The following is a 21154-nucleotide window of genomic DNA, read 5'->3' as shown; positions in this document are numbered from 1 at the left end:
CTCAACCTAGTAAACGAAGAGCTTGTATTTGGTTGAATTAGCTATGTTTCCAAAACTGAAAAGGATTTATTTCAAAGTAAAATGAGTATTTTCAAAGCTTATGTTTACAGAAAGAAATGTATTTAAGGCTTTTATATAAATAATAAATAAATAATGAAGTATTGGGGAGTCTTCTTAATGATGCTCTTTCATAAGTGCCCAGAAGCATTGCAGATTTGAAGGTTATGACCTAGAGAGGTATTAAAAATGAAAACTGCTAAAGCTTTTTTGGCATTATTGCAGGTGACCTTGTCTGATGCACAGGTGGTTACTGCTAGTAATTCTGCCTCCAGAGTGAACTGATGGAATCTTGTCTGAAGTGATCACTATTCTAATAAAGATAATTTGCCTTACTAGCTCTGGATAGTTTTATTGAACGTAAGTAGCTCTTATTATTGAAAATGTTGGAGATTCGTGTTCTACTGTATCAGGCACTGTTGGTAGTAAGTGGAGCAGCAGCATTTTAAATCAGTTGGAGGCGTTAAATTACAAGCCACTTGTACAGCCCCAGGGCCAGTACTTATTACATCGGGCCAAAAGCATAGAAGGTGTGTGTTATGGGCCGAAATTTCGGGAATAAGAATATACATTTTATCCAGACGTGTCTGGCTACACCATGTTCTGGGCTTTACAGCGATATTTTGGACTACATAGCTTGAATAGGAGTTGCAGATCATCGGCGTATATAACAAAACTGCACATTTAACTGCTGCAATAGAGAAGGTGGGGACGAACAGTTGTTAACGAGGGAGAGGACAGACCCTCTGGACAATCCCGCAAGATGATGATTTAAGATCACATTTGAAAGGGCAAACTGCTATGGTCAGAGTAATCAGGAAGGAATGACTGGAACCACTGGACTGCCTTTTATCTCACATGATGTCTTTCAGCCTAGCAACAAGGGGGCAAGGTCAATGATGCTGAAAGCAGCGGAATGATGTAACTCAACTAAGATATAGTTGTGTCCTGTGTCTACTGGGAGGCGTAATTCATCCGGGACAGAAGTCAAAACCAACTTGGTATCTTAACTGGCCCTGAATACAGATTGGATACGGTGAAGACTGCTGGCAGACTCAAAAAGGCCTATAATTGGTTAAATACCAGCTTCTCGAAAGTCCTCAGATAGGAGACGAGAAAGAACTACGTCACTGTCATTCTGCTGGTCTACAGCGTGGATGGGGCTCTCTTGCAGAAAGAGGAACGCATATTTGTGCTTCTCGATTGAAGATTCTGTTATGGACTTCATTGATATCCATGAATAACCTAATATGTTTATTATGCATAGCCGGGAAACATGCCTACACAAACAACTCATTCCCATTTTGATGCCCTAAGGAACAACATTTCATACAACACCATAATTCCATAAAGCAATCTACACCAGGCCCTACACCTTAACACAGATCTACCACACACCTTCCTTCAAGGCAGCCATAAAACAAATTGAAACCACCATTAAAGAGAGGCAAAGACCTAAAGATACCCCACGCCATATGAAATATATTTTAGGAACTGACAACACAGTGGTCTTAGAAAGGAATATGGTACTTACCCTAAAAGTGTCTGTTCGAAGCGTGTAGTGGTATAAATTCACATGCTCTGCATAATACTACTACCCCATGGTAGCCTCAGACATTTGCAAGTAGTTTTTATTCAAAGAAGTCTTATGAGTCAAGAGGTATGGGGACTCCTCCCTTAGTAATACGCATGGGCACTGGCTCCATTGTTAGATTGTCTTTCGAACAGCGGTAAGCACAGATGTGGATCAGTATATAGGAAATTTTGGTGACCATGGAAGAAGTTATATACAAAGAGATTAAGTATGTAAATGAAGAAGCGAATACATGCAACAAAAAAGGCTTGAGGGAAGGCAAGTGGGTGCATATGAATCTACCACACTACATGCTACAAACAGATGCTTACAGGGAAATAACATTCCAATTGTTGCACGTTTGGCTGTAGATAAACATGCTCTGCATAGACTGTAAAGCAGAACTCCCCTAAGCAGTGGTCAGCCAGACAATGGTGTAGATGATTGAAACAAAGTTCGAACCGAATCTAGCTTGATGATGTGCTAAGAAATCTACACAGTAATGCTTCGTTAATATGGGTGGAGTGGACAATGCAGCTGCTTACAAATGTCTGCTTTGGGAATATTTCCAAGCAAAGATATACTGGGCCTTTGGTAGATGTGGAATGTGGTCTAGGAGGAGCAGGCAAAGCTTGTTTTACCTTCATTTAGCAGATTTAGATGCCCGCTTTTGTCAAAGAGCATGCTTTGTAAGGTTTGGCAAAAAGCAAAAAAAGTTGTGTTTTGCAAAAGGGTTTGGTTCCGTCAATGTAGTACATGAAGGTAATCTTGATGTCAAGGGAGCTCCATCGTTTGGTTAAGGTGGAAGGGGGAACACCTCTGTCAGAAAAAAATGTAGAGTTCGTCTTGAGGACAAACCTGCATTTATCAACCTGAAAAAAAACTCCTCTCATATTGAGGGCCTCTAGCTCACTACCATGTCTTAAGGAGTAATTGCGACAAGAAGGTGACAATCTAGGACTGGATCTTTAAAGGGAATGTGTAGTGGTTCAAAAGGAGTGCACACAAGTCTGGCATGAACAACATTAAGGTTCCAGGACAGGGAGGGGAAACTCTGGTTGAGATAATCAGTTTAAGTCGTTCAATTACAGTCTTGATGCCAGGGATTTTTAATAAAAATGTTCACTATTTTCCACTTAGGCTGCGATAGCGGCTAAGTGAAGGCATATGGAAGTTTAAGCTAAACCCAATTTTTGTAAATCAAGGAGATGACAGATTATATCCTGAACTGCCAGTTTAAGAGGGTTGAGGTGCTTGGAAATGCGGCAATGGACAAACCTTTTCCACTTGGCAGCATAACAGGCTTGGCTTGTGGGTTTGTGTGCTTCTTTCAGGGTGGCCATGTATTTGTGAGGTAAGCTGAGATAACCAACCTATAGGACCATTAGGAGACAAGTTGCTAGACTAGGGTGCCTCATTCTTCCTTTGCTCTGAGTGAGGTGGTCTGGCCTTTTGGGGAGTTCCTTGTGTGGTACAACAGACATCTCAAGGAAGGATAACAATGAGGGTTGTGTGGCCCACATGGGAGTCGTGAGGATGAATTTGAGGGACGTTTTCTAAAGCTTCTGGACCACATACGGAAGGAGAGGGAGAGGATGAAAAGCAAAGGCAAAGATCCCTCACTAATTCATCCATTCAAATCATTGTCAATGTACTGCGGGCATGGAGGCGAAATTGTGCCGTTTTGCGATTTGTGTGTTGGCTAAGAGGTCCATCTCGGTGAACCCTCAGCGCAGGAGTAGGACTTGTGGATGGAGTTCCCATTTGTGGACTTCTTGCTGCATCCTTCTGAGCAGGTCTGCAAAATCACTGTCCACTAGGTACTCTGCCAGAATGTCCGGTGATGAATTGCCCAATGCCATTTGTGCCGAACAAGTGTTGACAACTGTGGCTAATGTGACCATCCTTCTTTTGGACATAGTACCCGGCCAGCATGTTGTCCTGTATAAGGATTATTTTGTGCTGAATCTCTTGGTGAAAGGCCTTGAGACATAGCTGAATGTCCAAGAGCTTGTAGTAATTGATGCGGACACTTAGCTGTGGTGACCACATGCCATGAACAGTTAAGTGTTGAAGATGCGCTCCCCACTTTGAGGGGTCCATGGTGATGTTACCTGCTGAACGGGGTCTGTGAAGGGCTGGCCCTGCAACAGAATATTGCTATTCCACCACTGCTGAGAGAGATGGGTGCTGGCCCGTATCAATAATAAATCCTCCAAGTGACCCACCAACTGTGACCATTATGCTGATATGAACAGCTGGAGCAGATGTGCATTCTGGTATTGAAGACTGTGGCTATGCCTGAGGCCATCATTCCCAAGAGGGACATAACTGTTCTGACTGAGTTGATGATCTTGCTGAAAGAGAGGCAGTAACTGCTGGAATGCCTGTATTGCTGGGAAATGCCTTGCAATTGGAATGGCAGTGGTGGAACGGTGTCTTTTCCATGTCCTCAAATTCCAGTTGATGGATCGAGGACAAGGAGGGGCACAGAATGCTGTGGAATGGCCGAGACCCAACCCCCCCTTCCCAAAGCCCTCCCAGCTCCTGACCATCCCCCCAGTGCTGAACTGTCAAAAAGTGTGTGGTATAAGTCGAAGTCAGATGAAAAACTGCATGAAGGGTTCATCACACCGAGTCTTTCCACAAGAGTAGAACGATTGAGTGGGCCTGGCTGTAAAGCACTGATAGGCACTAAATATGGAGCTCAATCGGTACAGGTTTGAACCAGAGGGCGGAAAAAAAAACGCAATCTAACAATGGAGCCAGTACCCATGGTCATTACCAATTAAGGGAGTAGTTACTATACCTAGTGGCTTAAAAGACGGATTTGAAGAAAAACAAGTTGCAAACGTGTGAGCCCAACATTTGAGGTAGGAGTTTGCAGAGCATGTGTATCTACAACCACAAATGCTACGAACAAAACTTATACAGTAAGTTTCTAAAGTATAAAGAAAAGTAATCTGGAAAACAACAATCAGTAATGTATGCCGCTTGAGGGGAACACCACCTTTTATATTTTCTTTTAATGTGTTTATGAAACTTTGGAGTACGGTGTTTTCAAGAGCATTATTTAGTAACTATTTTGTCTTTCAAATTTTTTCCAGCCGCATTCCTTGCTTCAGTGTGCTTTTCCTGTGACAGATACTTATTTACAACTGCATTTAGTGAGGTCAGGGGAGAAGCTTGCCTAAGATATGAGGATCTGTGGAAGAGCAGATAACTGCATACATATGGACTAACAACTGCCACAGGCATTACCATTCAAAAGTTGATACAAAAGGCGGCCTCTGCAACTTTCTAACCACTGGGCAGGCAGCTGAGGACCCTAGCTGTGTCACCTTTGCCGACACGAAAAAGACCAGAGCCTTTTTAGGTTATGGCACGCCTTCTAGGCAAGCATTTTGCACACTAAAGCCTTGGAAAGACTTACACCACATTTCTGGCTATAATGGAATAGCAGACAAAGGAATATCTGTGGAGGCTTGGGAGTGCTGCCCACTGGGAAAGGGACTGCAAAGTCAGTCAGGAAAAGGTCCTAAATGTAATAAAAAGGGTTGGTGAAGACAGGCGATTAAAAGAGGACAATCTATGATGAAGGTCATGCTCATCTTCTCACTATCTTTGGTTTATAACTCATTCACTGTGGACATCTTGAGGTAAACACCAGGTCTGCAAAGGGGGATTGTAGACTATACCTGTACAGGAGAATTAGGGCAAGAATCTATACACGGGAGAAGGTTTGCATAACATAGGCATGGGAAGATCACCACTAACAGTGTGGAAAATCCTAACATCTGAAATAGATCACTCTTCCACCACCACTTTGGAGTCCTGTTTATATTCAGATGTAGTCCTTGGAAACAACTAAGGGCATAAGAGGGCCGGAGACACAGGAGTGCTGGAGGGAAGGCTAAGTGACAGTCAATGGGGGGGTAATGCCAACCAGGAAGGATGTTAAAAATGACAGCGTTAAGGGGCCATATGGAGTATCGCATGAGGAGTAAAGGCATTAGTGCCACATAAAGGAGGGGAGGTCTCAGTCACAAAGAGAAGAGAACAAGCCCTGGTGACAAGGTAGAGGGGGGAGAGGCAGAAATCCATTTTAAACTGATAGCCACCCTGAGAAAACATATGCTAGGTCACACCATACATTTATTTTTCCAATAAAGATGAAACTTCTTATTCAGTGAGTTTTCAAGAACAAATGTCAGACATTTCAAACGTAAACCCCCCTTTTAACAAAAAGAAAGAAACTGTATATGCGAAGACATATCTATATGATAACCTGGATTCTTGAAGTTAAGAAATGTGACTGGGACACAGAAAAGAAAATATGTTCATTTCGCTGCACCTTTGGACTGTCTCCTCCAGACGCGTCTGCTTGCTGTTCCGAAGCAGCTTTTGCTGCAAACTCTGCTGCCAGCTGCAAATCGGAGGCGATGTTCCGAAAGCGATACCCCGAGGATCCAGCTCCACGAGGACTTGCAGGGCAGGAGTTAGGTACACTGAAGATGAAAAGAAGGACGATTAGAATGACTTCTAATCCCAGATCACAAAATGACCCTCCCTCCAATGACCCTTTAATAAATAATAGCACTACAGATCAATCGATGTGTTTACACAATGACTAACCTGATAAAAACTATTTGGAAACATGCACCTTCTACATATTCCCCTTTCTGCTCACTCATTAAGGTGAAAGAACCTTGAGATCTTTTACTGTTCCTGATCAGTTGAGCAACCTACTTATTCAATGAACAGACCACCATTTATGTTACATTTTTATTATTTTTTTAATCACTAGTAGCTAAAGTTTTAAAAAGCTACAATCAAAAACAAGTTTTAATTATTATACATATTAACACAATCTCAATTTCATTTATATATTTTAACTTTCTACGTTCGGAAATCAAATAGTTCAGGGGATTACCATGTAAAACTTAACCTAATTTGGTGACTGTAAAGTGGCATTGACAAATGTATACAAATATTTGTTTTAAGATTGTTCTTTCCAAACAGCTTTGATCAGAACAACATGTGGCTGGCGACACCTGAATTGTAAGATTTTCTGTACCGCGTTAATGAAAATTTATAAATCTAGCAAAGATTCAGACACATTTAAAAGTTTTCCTCAGAGGTGTGTACTTTTTATGAAAGCCATTCTAAAATAGAGGGCCATTTCGGGGGGAGAAGATGCTGTCTGTAAATGGCAGTGGCCACCACATCAAGGTTTAGTGAAATATTTGCAACAGTTCACCACTTGCTACATGCCACACCCTTACCCCTCTCCTGCAGAATGAGAACAACTCATTAGCTATACATGTTCTTTGTCTGATACTTAGATTTTTCATAGACCCCATGTGTCTTCTGCGATGCAACACTGATGTCAGCACCATCAGATTGTACCCATCCCGAATATTTTTTCGGCACCACTCCTTCTAAACATCCTTCCTGGCAGCAATGCACTTGAGGCTTTCTCTACGATCGGATGTGATGAGTTACAGGGAGTTTGATTCTACAAGCTCCTTCAATTTTTGCCCTCTCTGATTTGGACGTTATAATTTGAGTTCCGATGGTGGCTCTATGTGAACCTTGCACAATGTAAAATGAACAGCGACCACATTAACTTATGTTAGCTATAAGAAACCTCACCAGTTGGTAATGAGTGTTAATCCCTGCTGGTGCTTAATTTGTAAGAGAATGAGTGCTAGTGCCCAAAGCATTGTTGGGAAACCAGTGGCAGATGCTGTTATATGCCAGAGCACTGAACGTGAAAGCTAGGTAGGCCTAAATCCACCTTAATCCCCTACCAGTCACTCCCTGCACCTTTGTCTAAATCTTTCACATTCCAGCTTTCTCCCTTTGTGATGTTTTTTGTCTTTCTCTACCTCAGTCTTTCCATTTTGTGTGTTTTTCTCGCTCTTGCTTAGAGATTGGACAGTCACTCAAAGCTTGAGCCAGGCTCGATCCTGAATCTGCCTCTGGCTCACCCCGAGGTCCTGTTGGAACCTCAAGTCCATAACAAGCTGAGGTTTTATGAGGCTTCTGTCAGCCTCCCTCCCTCCATCCATCCAAGATGTGGCGTTAAGGTCAGAGCTTTTGACCATGGAACGGGGGATACAAGTTCAAGTCTTGGCGTCGGCACAGCATCCTGTGATTCTGGTAAAATCACTTAATCTTCCTGCGCCTATAAAAAAAATGCATCTGTCCTTGTGTGATGTAATGTTCTTATGTGGAGTGCTCCCCTACTTGTGGCTCGAGTTTGCACTTTATTTTAACAAGCACTGGTTAATGCATTAGGTTTTGCCTTTGGGATTAATAATACCTTTTTTTCTGTGACAAGAACACAAATTAAAAGCAAGCGTGGATGTTAGGCCCTTTTTTTAGATTTATATTAAATACAATAGATTTCACAAGCACAGTACAAGTGCTGTGCAGGCCAAGCCTAAAAAGGAGTGATTACCTAACATACAACGGTGCAGAAATCCACAAAAAGATAAGACTATGTCTCCCAAGAAAACCAATCACCGTTGCATTCTATGATGTTATTTTGTGTCCTGACAAGCAGACTTGTCATAATTTTACATGTCCTTTGCGTAATTCACATGATGGATCTTTCTTGGTTCAGATTATGCTTTGGCTCTTGGGGCCGCACCAGACCACTGACTTAGCTCATCATATTAATTGATGGCTTGCTGACCTCTGGGTGAGTGCAACTTGTGGACCTTGCTGTCATAGATATGAGAAACAAGACTTAAAAGAGGATGACACTGTTGAAGTGTGTTAACGAGCGTCTTCTGGTGAATCACAGGATTCAGTAACCATAAAAAGATTATAGTCCTAGGCCTGTTGACTGCACTGGAACATAAACTCAAATAGGCATGAATTAACCCAATTTACAAGGACGATGTTTAGTGGGTTTCTTGGAGTTCTTGGCCCCTGTGCCACTGCACCTTCTGCATCATATCATTAAAATCATGGCCCTGCTGACCACAAGATAACTGCACTTGTGACTGCTTGTTTAGTAGCAACACACAATAATAACTGGTGTTCGGTGGGTTTCCTGGAGCTTTTGGTCCTTATGCCACTGCACCTGCTGCACCTTGCAACAGGGTCGTCCAGGGGGCTGCCTTGGCGACTGTTCATCGAGATGAAACTGAAGTTGAACTGCTCCTCTGACTGGCTGTACCTCCTCCGAGGAGAACGAGACACCTCCAGCAGCCACAGACTGAGGAGGGGCTGCTTTGAGGGGGTTCGTGAGGAGTAGCGGCTGACCAAGCTCTGATTGCTGAAGGAAGGGGGGCGCACTGAGAGAGGTTTCTGCAGTGCGACTGGTTGCACCTCCTCCGAGAAGAAAGAGACCGGGTGAGCTTTAATATTTATTTATGTATATATTTAACAATACTGTGTGGCACTCCAACAAAAATTAACATATATGAGAGCTTTAGACTGCAACAAAAGATACAATAGGGTTCATCTGTAACAGCAGCAGCAGGTGCGAGGGGGGCAGTAGAACATAAGCCGTAGACTGAGAGGGGGGCCGCATTGAGAGGGTTATGCGAGGAGCAATGCTGAAGTGACCCAGCTGCGAATGCTAAACAAGAATACCGAAAATAGAAGAGAAGGGGAAGGACAGAGGATTGTGACGTAACTGCCAGAAATACCGACCTTAGGAGCTGGGTACGAGCCTCGGCATCGGCTCAACATCTTGTACAATCACGTCTAAGAGAGCAGCCTCACAAAGACGTTTGCTGGATGAAAAGGAGTACCTGGGCCTTGGGATACTGATAAGGGCATACACATTCAGAACAACAGGAAAAAGTGTGCAACAGCCAATAGAAACGGAGAAAAAGTAAGTGGCAAGCAGTCAAACCAATAAAAAGTAAGGGCGGATCCAAGCCACTTTTAAGATTTATATTAAACAATAGATTTTGTAAGCGCTATGCAGGCAAAAACTAAAAGTGCACTAAGAGGTCAACACAAATCTTAACATAAGAAAAGACAAACAGATACCTATTTATTAGCTGATTTGTATAAAGTGAAACTAAAAAGCTAGGATAAATTGTGGCTTCCCTGTTTCATTTAGTGTAATCTTATGCAAATATTTTATGTCACCAAAACTCCTTTTTCTTTGCGTATGAAGGCACTTTCATACAGGTGCATTCACATTACTAATTGTAGAAAACTATCACTTTTAGTAAGTACTTCTTAGTGCAGTGCTATAATCACTCCCAGGAATGTGAGTAACCGACAGAACCTTTGTGGCCATTTTCAAAATATTTCCTTCCCGTACACCATCCTTGCCGTCAATCATGAGGGGAGACATAGCTGTAAATGTAATGCCTGCAGTTTATTACAGTATACATCACATGGCTGATAAAAACATCGTAACTTGTGGTCTTTCATATGTTCCATTGTCATCTCTTATGCTCATACGTCTGTTATTTTGATCAATACTTTTGATTTGTTTATCTTTAATGACTGTTACCAGCATTCTTGCACAGCCTCTGAGCGATGGTCCCCTTCTGCAGATGTCCAGCACTTAACTGCTCCTAGGCTTCCCTTGCAACCAAATTCTATGTAGGCGGCCCTCTGGCCTTGCCCGGGCTCCAAGTGCACTGTCCGCCTGCTGCTGAACCTTTGCTAGCCATTGCCTACTCTCTGTACCCCTGCCATGAGGCATCCCAGGGACACTGTCCGACCAGCTCTTCTTCTTAGGCTATTGTGCTTTTCTGGCTGTCTTTGCATTGCTTCTGCCACCCTGCCTCTGGTTCCTCGACTGCAGGCAGCTCCCCGCCTTCTGCTCACTTATGAGAAACCTAGCTGATCCCCTACATATTTAGTAGACACATGTCCATCACTACCCGTCAGGTGGACCCCATCTAATGCGTGAATCCCTGGCGCCTTGAGGTTGATGAACCTGTGCCTCACTAAGCCCTTCGCCACTGAGATGTTCAGTTTTCTCCTACACCTCTCTACCACCACAGTCCCAAGCCCCTCTCCACTGTGGTCTTGCTATGATCTCAAACCACAAGACGTCTGCTGGGCGTGGCAGCCGTGCTACTGTTGTGAGCCCGGATACCACTGCCCCTAGTAGGTCCTTTCTCCCGAGGCAGGCTAGGTGACTTCCACCTAGGTGGATTAACATGGCATCTGGTTTCCCCTCCTGTAGCACTGCACACTGGATGCGGGGAGCAGCTAGGCCCATCTCATGCCTGGTTGCCTCAGCCATGTCACTGGATGTGTTCCGCTACCAAATCACTTTGTAGTCTTTTCGTGCCGCTGTCCATCTTTGTGCTCGTATGATATAAGAGTGGCCTAGGATCCATACTCTGTGCCTATCTTCAAAGTGGCCTGTTTCAAAGGAAACGTAACTTAGGGGCCCATGGGCCGGATGTAACCCTTGAATGCACCCGATGCCCAGCGGCCTAGCCGTTTATGTACTCTTCACTTAGCCAACTTTCCGCTCCTGTCATGGCTGCGCCTATGCAAAATAAGTGGGACCTACATTTTTCCGGATGGAGCCCTACTTTAGTTACAGATATTCTGAGCACCATGATTAACTGAAAGTGGCTTAGGCATGAGCTGCCCTCATGTCTGAAAAGCAGTTAACCACTCTGCACCTGACTCATGTATTCCTGCATGAAGCATACTGGGCCAGATTTGCTGTCATCTAGGCTGTCTACCCGTAAGTATTTCCCCTTTGCCAGCTGACCAATCTTTGACCTTCGCAGGTGAATTATCAGCCCTCCCACCCCCTATGTTTACATCTTCACCCCCACCCTTTCATGGCTGCCCTGCAATAAAATGAGTTGGTTGGGTCTCTCCCCGTAGTCAGTTTTGAATAGTAGAAGATGGTGCTGAGGTGTGCGTGGGCCCAAGCTTTGTTCCCTCCCCAAACCCCGGATATACCCAGTGTATGAACCCTTGCACATCTTTCTCTTGTTACAGTGATACGTCCCTGCACGCCAGTCACGCTTTGAAAGACCTTCCAGCACTTACGGTATCTCATAGCCATCTTGGGGGCTAGCGCATTACCCACCAGTATCTTCAGGCCAGGTCCACAAGGCCCCTAAGCAGTTTGGGCACCAGTGTCATGTGCAGGTCCACGTGCGGCGCCAGCTCTCTGAACCTCTGCTACTGAAAACGAGATACTGCATCAGTCACAGAGTTATCATATCCTGGAATGTGCCTGGCCCTAAATATGTTAGCCCTTAGCTGGCATACCACTAGGGTGGTGTATTAGGAACACCAGTGCCGGGCACCGCGCAGTCCCCAGGTTTAAAGCTGGCACCACTGCATGGTTGTCGGACCAAAACGTGATCTGTCTATTGGCTAGCCTGTCCCCTTATATGATGATAGGAAAGACTTCCAGCACTCTGATTTTCTTGGTAATCCTGTTAGCATGCCAGGCGTCATGCCAGCATGTGGTTGTTCAGGCTGAGCCCAGCACTGTGCCGAAGCCCCCCGTAACCGCCCTCCCCAATCCCAATGTGGCTGTCCAGGCAGAGCACAGCGCTGAAGCCCTCGCAACCCCCCCCTCCAAAATCCATGAATAGTTCCAGCTACCTAGCCATCACCCATGGCTCCCGCCATATCAGTGTTCCGTTAAAGCAGCCTAGGAAGCCCAACCACGGCTCCAGAGCCTTCCTCACCTCTTTCTGTGAGTCATACTCTGTGATGTTTCTTTGTTATGCCACTGGTCACTCTAAGCGCCTAGCAACAGGCCTGCCTGCTGGGATCACCCTGTTTGCAAAGTTAAGCATGCCTAGACGTTGCTGCATCACGTTCAGTGTGGCCTTCTTTTTGTGAGCAGCACCTCTATTATCTGCTTCAGTTCTCCTACCTTGGTCTGAGGGTGCCTACACACACATCAAACTGTATCCATCAATCTCCAGGAAGGACAGGTATGTGGCCGGTTCCTCTGTCTTTTTGCCAGCCAGTGGCACCCCCAGTTCCCCAGCCAATTCTGTAAAGGACTGCAGCAAATCTCCACACACATTACTGCCCAATTTTAAAATGAATAAGAAGTCGTCCAGGCAGTGTGTGCACCTCCCCTTTTGTGCATTATGCGTTCGCAGCTCATATTCTAGAAATCTGCTGATGGTCTCCAAATATGCGCAGGAGATCGTGTAACCCATGGGCAGGCAATTGTAACAAAAGGCATTGCCAAGCTGGAAACCAAGCAGGTGGTAGCTGTCAGGATGCAGAATCAATATCTGTTTTTGCTTGCAGTGCCATTTTCCTGTTGCTTTTATTAAGTCAACTGTGTCGTCATAGGACACTGAACAGCTACCTTAGTCCAGTCCGTCATTTACTGACTCATCCGGGGGGTATGACAGGTGACGAATAAGCCTGTACTTCCCTTGCTCTTTCTTTGGTACTACCCCTAGGGAGGAAACAATGAAGTTGTCAAGGGGGTGTTCCGGGAAGAGACCCGGGACCCTGTCAAGGCAAATTTATTTTGCTACTTTCTGTCTCGTCACTGATGGGGTGTCCCTTACTGATTTCAAATTCTAGCAAAGGTGATGGGCCTGGGGACCTTGGTACAGGATGATGAAAGCTGAGACAATCCCTCTGCCAACAGCTGCACTTCCCTCTGCTCAGTCAATCAATCAATCAATCAATAATTTATAAAGCGCGCTATGTACCAGTTAGGGTTTCGAGGCGCTAGGGGGGGGGGGTGCTGCTATCGTTCGAAGAGCCATGTCTTGAGGAGTCTCCTGAAGGTGAGCAGGTCCTGGGTCTGGCGCAGTGAGGTCGGGAGTGAGTTCCAGGTTTTGGCGGCGAGGTAGGAGAAGGATCTGCCGCCAGAGGTCTTGCGCTGGATTCGGGAGACGATGGCGAGGGCAAGGTTGGCAGAGCGTAGTTGTCGTGAGGGAACGTAGAAGTTGAGTTTGGTGTTCAGGTAGGCGGGTCCGGTGTCGTGTAGAGCCTTGTGTGCGTGGGTGAGGAGTTTAAAGGTGATCCTCTTGTCCACGGGGAGCCAGTGGAGGTCCTTCAGGTGAGGGGAGATGTGACATCGGCGGGGTATGTCGAGGATCAGGCGGGCGGATGCGTTCTGGATGCGTTGGAGTCGTTTGATGTCTTTTGTTGGGATGCCTGTGTAGAGTGCGTTGCCGTAGTTGAGTATGCTACTGACGAGGGCTTGGGTCACTGTCTTTCTGGTTCCTGTTGGAATCCACTTGAAGATCCTGCGGAGCATTCGGAGGGTGTTAAAACAGGAGGATGAGACTGCGTTGACCTGTTTGGACATGGTGAGGGTGGAATCGAGGATGAAGCCGAGATTTTGTGCGTGGCTGGCTGGGGTGGGTGGGGGGCCCAGGGCGGTGGGCCACCACGAGTCGTTCCAGGCCGAGGGGGTGCGCCCGAGGATGAGGACTTCCGTCTTGTCGGAGTTGAGTTTCAGGCGGCTGTTGTTCATCCACTCGGCGATGGATTTCAGTCCCTCGTGGAGGTTGGCTTTGGCGGTGAGAGGATCTTTGGTCAGGGAGAGGACGAGTTGGGTGTCGGCGTAGGTGAGGATGCTGAGGTTGTGCTGGCGGGCCAGTTGTGCGAGGGGGGCCATGTAGACGTTGAACAGCGTTGGGCTTAGTGAGGAGCCTTGGGGTACGCCGCAGATGAGGTTGGTGGCATTGGAGCGGAAAGGTGAGAGTCGGACCCTCTGGGTTCTGCCGGAGAGAAAGGAGGAGATCCATTTGAGGACCTTTTTTTGGATGCCGGCTTCGTGTAAGCGGGTTAGTAGGGTGCGGTGGCAGACTGTATCGAAGGCGGCTGATAGGTCTAGGAGGATCAGGGCTGAGGTTTCGCCGTTGTCCATTTGTAGTCTGATGTCATCTGTGGCAGCGAGGAGTGCAGTCTCTGTGCTGTGGTTTCGCCTGAAGCCAGATTGGGAGGGGTCAAGGATGGAGTTGTCTTCTAGGTAGTGGGCGAGCTGTGCGTTGACGATCTTCTCGATGACTTTTGCGGGGAAAGGGAGGAGGGAGATCGGTCTGAAGTTTTTGAGATCGTTGAGGTCAGCCTTAGGTTTCTTGAGGAGGGGTTGGATTTCTGCGTGCTTCCAGCTGTCCGGAAAGGTAGCGGTGTTGAAGGAAAGGTTGATGATCTTTCGGAGTGCGGGGGCGATGGTGGCGTCGGCTTTGTTGAACACGTGATGTGGGCAGGGGTCAGAGGGAGCTCCTGAGTGGATGGAGTTCATGGTCTTTAGTGTTTCGGCGTCGTCTACTTGGGTCCAGGTGGTGATGTGGTCGGCGTGAGAGGAGTTATTGGGGGTGGGGTCTGGCGGAGGTGAGGTGTTGAAGCTGTCGTGGATGGCTGCAATTTTCTGGTAGAAGAAGGTGGAGAGATCGTTGCAGAGTTTCTGGGATGGAGGGATGTCATTGACAATGGCGTTGGGGTTGGCGAGTTCTTTCACGATGCCGAAGAGTTCCTTGCAGTCGTGAGCGTTGTTGTTGAGGCGTTCTGTGAAGTGGGAGCGCTTCGCGAGTCAGTAACTGTGAAAGCAAGTCTGTCCGGATGGGGGTTGGAAGAGATGCTGCAGGTTCCCAGGCCCACCCTCCCCAGGGCCCCTTTCATGAGTTTGCTACTTCCTGTTGCTGCTGTCCTTGCCTTCACCTACCCCCTTTGTCCTCTTGCACTCAACTGCTGGGTGTGCTCCTCCGCAACTGCTGCAGTGGTGCCTAAACTTGAAGGCCTGCCACCATTTACACTCATCCTTATCATACTTCCTGCATGCTGTAGTGCGGTTCTTTCCCAACTCACTCCTCACTGGGCCCTTGCCTTGCCACTGTGTGTGAATCCTTCTAACTTCCCATTTTCAACTGCTGGGTGAAAATTCTGTCTCCTTGTATTCACTGGCTGCCACCACATGGTCAGCGAAACCTTCTACGTCTTGGTGGTCGGAGTAGATAACTGGCCAGGTCTGCATTTTTTCTTTAAATCCTTCATAATAGTGCAGGCAAGTGACCCCTTGGTATTTTGGCTGCGCATCATGCACCTTTTGCTCATGAAGGAACAGTGCTGCCGTTTTCTCTGGGAATTTCTCCACAAATACGCTTGCCAAGGTTCTAGATGCCCGTAGCCAATTTTATATGGATCTTTCTACCCTTAGTCAGCATCTGTCCCTTTTTTCCTCTTCTTGTGTGTGTAGCCAAATCTAAACCTGCCTGGAACACCTCAAGAAGTGAGAATATATCAATGAACAGCTTAAACCAGATTCTTTAACTGCTAGTGGAATAAGGCTGGCCAGACCTGTTTCTGCGCCATTATCAAGGGGCCTGCGGAGGGTCAAATGTATTTGCTTGCTGGCTTTTCGGCCTCCACCCTGTGGGCTGCCCCTCCGGACCACAGTTTTGTGTGGTCAGTTCCCCTGGGTGGAGGGCCCTGTCACTAGCTGTTGCCTGCCCCGCCTCTTTGCCTCTATCCTTGTCCTACCCCCACTTTGCTTGTTTGTGCCTTGTGCACCGGAGGGGCTGTAGCTATGGTGGCTTTGGCCAGTGTTGCACCTGGCTCTTCCCCGGTGTGCTTGGTATTTATTGGTGGTTGCTCTATGTTTGCTCCTCCCACACCATGGCCCTGCAAAGGGTTTACGCCAGGCCAGTATAATGGGGGATAACCAGATGGAACGGTACTCCCTGGTCCTAGCTACCAAGGGTTGCCCATGAAGGGTGTTGGAGGCTGCATCTACAAAGGCCAGGTCCCCATCCCCGCCATGCTCCTGCCTGACTAGTGAGAGTTTGCTTGCGTGTGCCTGGCTGCTGCTGTGCTGTTTATACCCGATGCCACTTATGCTCTTCTTCCGAGCAGTGTCGCTGCCTGTCAATCCGACGACACTCGTGACGCCACCTTCCTCGACGCTCTTACCGACGCAGCTACCGGCCACTCCTTGAAGCTGGACAAATCCCGCTGCGAGGTGAGCTCTTCTCGATGTTACGAGGTCAACCTTGCCTAGAGGTGCTGCGACCTCTTTTTGACCTCATGGCCCGCCATACTATTCATAATGATTGGCAGATTCAAACCATGCCGGTCAATCACCGGAGACCCTTTTTGCGGCCTCCCGCCTATTGATGACCCCGCAATGTGGACGTGTTCTTCGCACGCCCCTAACTGGTCCGGCTTCGCCTACCGCCCATCTAATAAATATACCCAATTAATGTCAAAACGTCCATATATTAAATATACCTTTTTTCATTTTGATTAGACTTTATTCAATTCAAAATAACTATTTCGGCAACTGAGACCATTAAAGTATACAGAAAAAAAGCAATTTGCAATGCCTAAATATCTAAAACGATAAAACTGGCAAATAGATTCTACATATTTGTTCGCTGGTGCAGAGTAGACTATTTTACAAGAAGTTTGTTTTATGTTTTCCATAGCAAATATTTTCAGGGCTCGGCTCGTGCACGGGCTGTAACATCGGAGCCAGACCCCTTGGCTCGGTTTTGCTCTACCTGATAATTTGTTGCCTCGCCCTTCTCTGCTCTTACTAAATGTCCTATGATGAAATGCAAGTGCTGTCCCCAAAAAATGAGTGCCGGTGGCCTTCACTGACTCAAATTAAGCACTGAACACAACTAACCAAAGTTTGATAGCACGGATACACAGTTCATTCAACTGAACGATAAGGCATGCAAGATAAACAAACTCCGAACCACCACAAGATGGCGACTTAAGAACATCTAACCGTGAGCCGAAACTAAAAAGCGTACCATGAAAATGACATTTAAAGAGATGTGTCCGTTAAAGAGAAGTTTTTCTCGTATGAAGTAGGGTTAGAAAAAGCTAATGACTGGCCGAAATCATCAACCCCCTTCTTTGGCTTATAAATGGGCATGCCGAATCTGAGATATACAACTTTCACCGATCTGAAAGTAATCAAGGAGGGTATGGGGGTGTCAAAAGCAGTCGAGTTCTGATGATCAGCTTTATGAAGTGGGGCACGGAGGCCAGTCACTTTATGTTTTTTTTTTTTTTTAAGGAAACGAAACTGCTTCCTAATAAAATGGCAACATGTACACGTGACAGTAACGTGGTTTCGGCTTAACAGGTACACAAAGCATTATAAATTATGTTATGGGATTAAGACACCTGCTGCAGAGCTCCTTGTAACCAGCAAGTTAACTTCGGTGGGCACTGCAACTGCTTAAGGCCCGTATGCAGACCAGACTCGTCATCAAATAGCGCAGAGGGTTCATGCGCTGCAGCAAAGCACAGCGTGCAACATGCAGGCCACCAGGCGGTGACTTATTTAAGATGCTCACGGGCTGCAATACTAGTAACAAGGCTCAACGAGCTACGCACTGCATACAGCACATTACACACAAGACATAAGATGCTGCGTGCTAGGTTGAACGGTAATGATAGCAGGGCGTCTAAAATGCGTTCGCTCGAGAACGAGAGAAACCAAAGATAATTCTGAGGGCAAATTACATTAATGAGATTTTCTGTTTTGACAATGACCTTTGTGCCTTATAAGGTACAGGGCTAACAACTGTTAAATATTTCCCCTTAGATGCACAGGCAGAATAATCACACCATTTTGAAGTTCTCCAATTTCAAATAAGATGGATATATTATTAGCACGATCAAAAATGACAGTTTAGTTCCAAGCTGCTGTATATGAAAAATGCTTTTCAACTTTGTTGTTTAATGTTCCAAAAATAAAACCCCATATTTCATAAATAACCTACTCTTGTAACATTTAAAAAACAGAGAAGAATGAAGACGACAACTGCTTTGGCCCCAGCCCTACGGGCCTGTCTCCTGCTTCAAACAACCTGCAAAAAAGACCAGCGACACGTCCAGCTGGCCCAGCTACCTCTGCCAACTCCAGAGGGCTGCCCTGCACCCAAAAGGACCAAGAACTCCATTGGACAGCGGCTCGGTCTAAAAAAACCTACAACCAAGGACTCCCACCTCGCTCAAGATGCGCAAGTCTTGACCCCTGTGCACCTGACGTCCACGGCCCATATCCAGGTGGTCCACCAAGCAAGAGAGGGTCCCCAGGTGATTGCGAGCAAGTGCACACCCTGGGTTGACCCCTCCACGACGATGCCTGCAGAGGGAATCCCGAGGACCTCACTGACCACGAAGCGACGGACGAAGATATAAGACACCTAAGAACAGACTGCACTCGCAGCAACCCAGGCCTTGGAGAAACCAACCCCGGTGCCTCAACGTTCAGCAGGCGACCCTCCTCACTATCCAACCGGTGGTGTGCCCGAGACACCCCCCTGGACCTCGCCTGTAGCCTCTGAGTGACCCTCGGGGTCTCCTCATAGACCAGCATTGGAAACCTGATGTCCTGTTTGCAACCTGCACCCGGCTGCCCCTGTGCCGCTGATGGTGAGTGTTTGGTGCCTACTTGTGGCCCCTCCAGTGCTCTTCTAATCCCCCCTGGTCTGCCCTCCAAGTTGCGGGTACTTACATGCAGGCCGACCTGATTCCGAGTACCCCCTGTCTCCATATGAGCCCACGTTAAATTTGCTCATCTTTGACCTCTGCACCCGGTCGGCCTGGTGTTGCTGGTGGTGGGTGTTTGGGGTTAACTTGAACCCCAACCAGTGGACTTCCTAAAACCCGGAGACTGAAACTGTAAGTGGTGTACTTACCTGTAAAATGACCTAACATTTCTCCCCCCCCCCCCCCCCCCCCAAGAACTGATTCTGAAAATTGCAGTGAGTCCATTTTAAAACACTATTTCAAAAACGGTATTACTTGACTATTTCAAACAAAGTGCTGTTGATACCTGTGTGAAATAAAAAACTTTTAAGGTACTTACCTGCAACCTGAATCTTGTGGTTCTGAAAATAAATTTAGAAAATATATTTTTGCTAGATAAAAAACATTGGTCTAGAGCTAAGTCATCGAGTGTGTGCTTCTTCTATTGTCTGTGTATACAACAAATGCTTTGCACTACCCTCTGATAAGCCTAACTGCTTGACCACACTACCACAAAAGAGAGAATTAGTATTATCTACTTTGGCCTCTGTTAAGCCTCTGGGGAACCCCTGGACTCTGTGCACACTATATCTCACTTTGATATGGTATATACAGAGCCAGTTTCCTACACACATTCATTCTGATTTGAGCACAGACAGGAGACCCCTCCTGAAGTGTTTCTCCCTTGGTCTGGCTTTAGCCAAACGTTTTGATTTTAATAAAATTATATGTATAATATACTTGCTTCAGCGGCTTTCACTCAGCCCTCTTCATCCACAGGTCTGTAATTGTCTTGCTGACTTTTTTTTTTCTGCACACTACAACTCGGAGCAATTGGTCAGCTCACTTGAGCCACTGGTTAACTTCTCCGATAGCGAGGACATTCTTCCCCTTCACAAGGAGAACATTTACAAAGTAGTTATTTTCTGTGCCAGTGATTACTACAGCAATGTGTGCTTTCCAAGACCAAAAATATATTTTTGGCCACAGTATTTTTTAAGGACAGACGAGGGCTTGGCTCCTAACAAAGTTTTGTCAAAACCATGACAAAGCAAACAAACATTGACAAAGCCCAAATGCTTGGCAGCACAACCAGGCATTCTAGCTTTGCACAGTATAAAAAGTCTGAAAACAGATAATTTAAGAGATGAGTCCTGATCTCCTGCACACATCTAGGTGCGTGTAATCTGTAAAAGGGGCAAACACCATGTGATTACTGTTTAAAAAGTGTGTTATAATGACATACTGACTTAGGTAGCAGTGTGAACCACATTGTGTAGCGCGACTTCACACATTCTATGCATATGGTTAACCTGGATGAAGCGATAGAGCATGTTTCTCAGATTTCAATTTTGACTGAATTACTAAACTGTTGGATATTTTAAACAAAAAGTACTAAAGTTTTATAGTGATTATAAATCTGATGACAATGGTTTTTCGATATTGGTGCATTTTTGAGGAACTGAAGTAATGTGTTGCTAGGACGGAGAATAAACACCACTTCAAACTCATGGATTACAATTTAGTTGTTGGTTGTGGAATCAGGAACTCTTTCAGCAGCAAAGCATTAAACACGGAAAGTAGCCACTTAGAGGAGAAGAGTCATATGAGAACAATGTGTTTCGGTACAAGTTTACCCCAGTTGAAAAACCCTGTTGCTTTCGCGTCCCATTTCTCACTAACCTGGTTCACCACTCACACCATTTCCTTTTGTCACTCTTTAATATACTTATCTCTGAAATGCTGCATTCCAGGTAAATACCTACGGACCATAACCCACTCTTGTCCTGGTGAGGACTGCCTCACTTTAGGATTGTCCCTACCATTGAGTAGAAAAATATTGCTTAACTAAAAATTGCAGAGGAGACACTGCAATCTCAGTTGCATCAAATGCTCCTATGTCCGGCTAGAAGCAATGAATTGCTGGTCACTCGGCCCCTTGAATGTTTCCCCAGAGTTCAGATGCAAATGCTCCCAGTTTGAGGGAGACAGCGACAGTCGAGGGAAAGAATCTGAATTAGCCACCTTCACAAAGAGTTTGGATTTGGCACTCAAAAAGAGCCAATTAGAAACGCGTTG

General features: G+C 46.0%; 1 protein-coding gene across 1 annotated transcript in view; it reads right to left on the bottom strand.

The window, feature by feature from the left end:
- The window catches only part of FOXK1 (forkhead box K1), a 299423-nt gene that overhangs the window by 98648 nt on the left and 179621 nt on the right, over positions 1-21154 (bottom strand). Inside the window, exon 3 of the mRNA XM_069209974.1 lies at positions 5985-6138. Coding sequence (XP_069066075.1) covers positions 5985-6138 — 154 coding nt within the window. The remainder of the gene's footprint in view (positions 1-5984; positions 6139-21154) is intronic.

Source organism: Pleurodeles waltl, chromosome 10 (assembly GCF_031143425.1).
Source record: "Pleurodeles waltl isolate 20211129_DDA chromosome 10, aPleWal1.hap1.20221129, whole genome shotgun sequence".
Taxonomy (NCBI): Eukaryota; Metazoa; Chordata; class Amphibia; order Caudata; family Salamandridae; genus Pleurodeles; species Pleurodeles waltl.
This window is presented reverse-complemented; position numbering and strand designations above follow the sequence as displayed.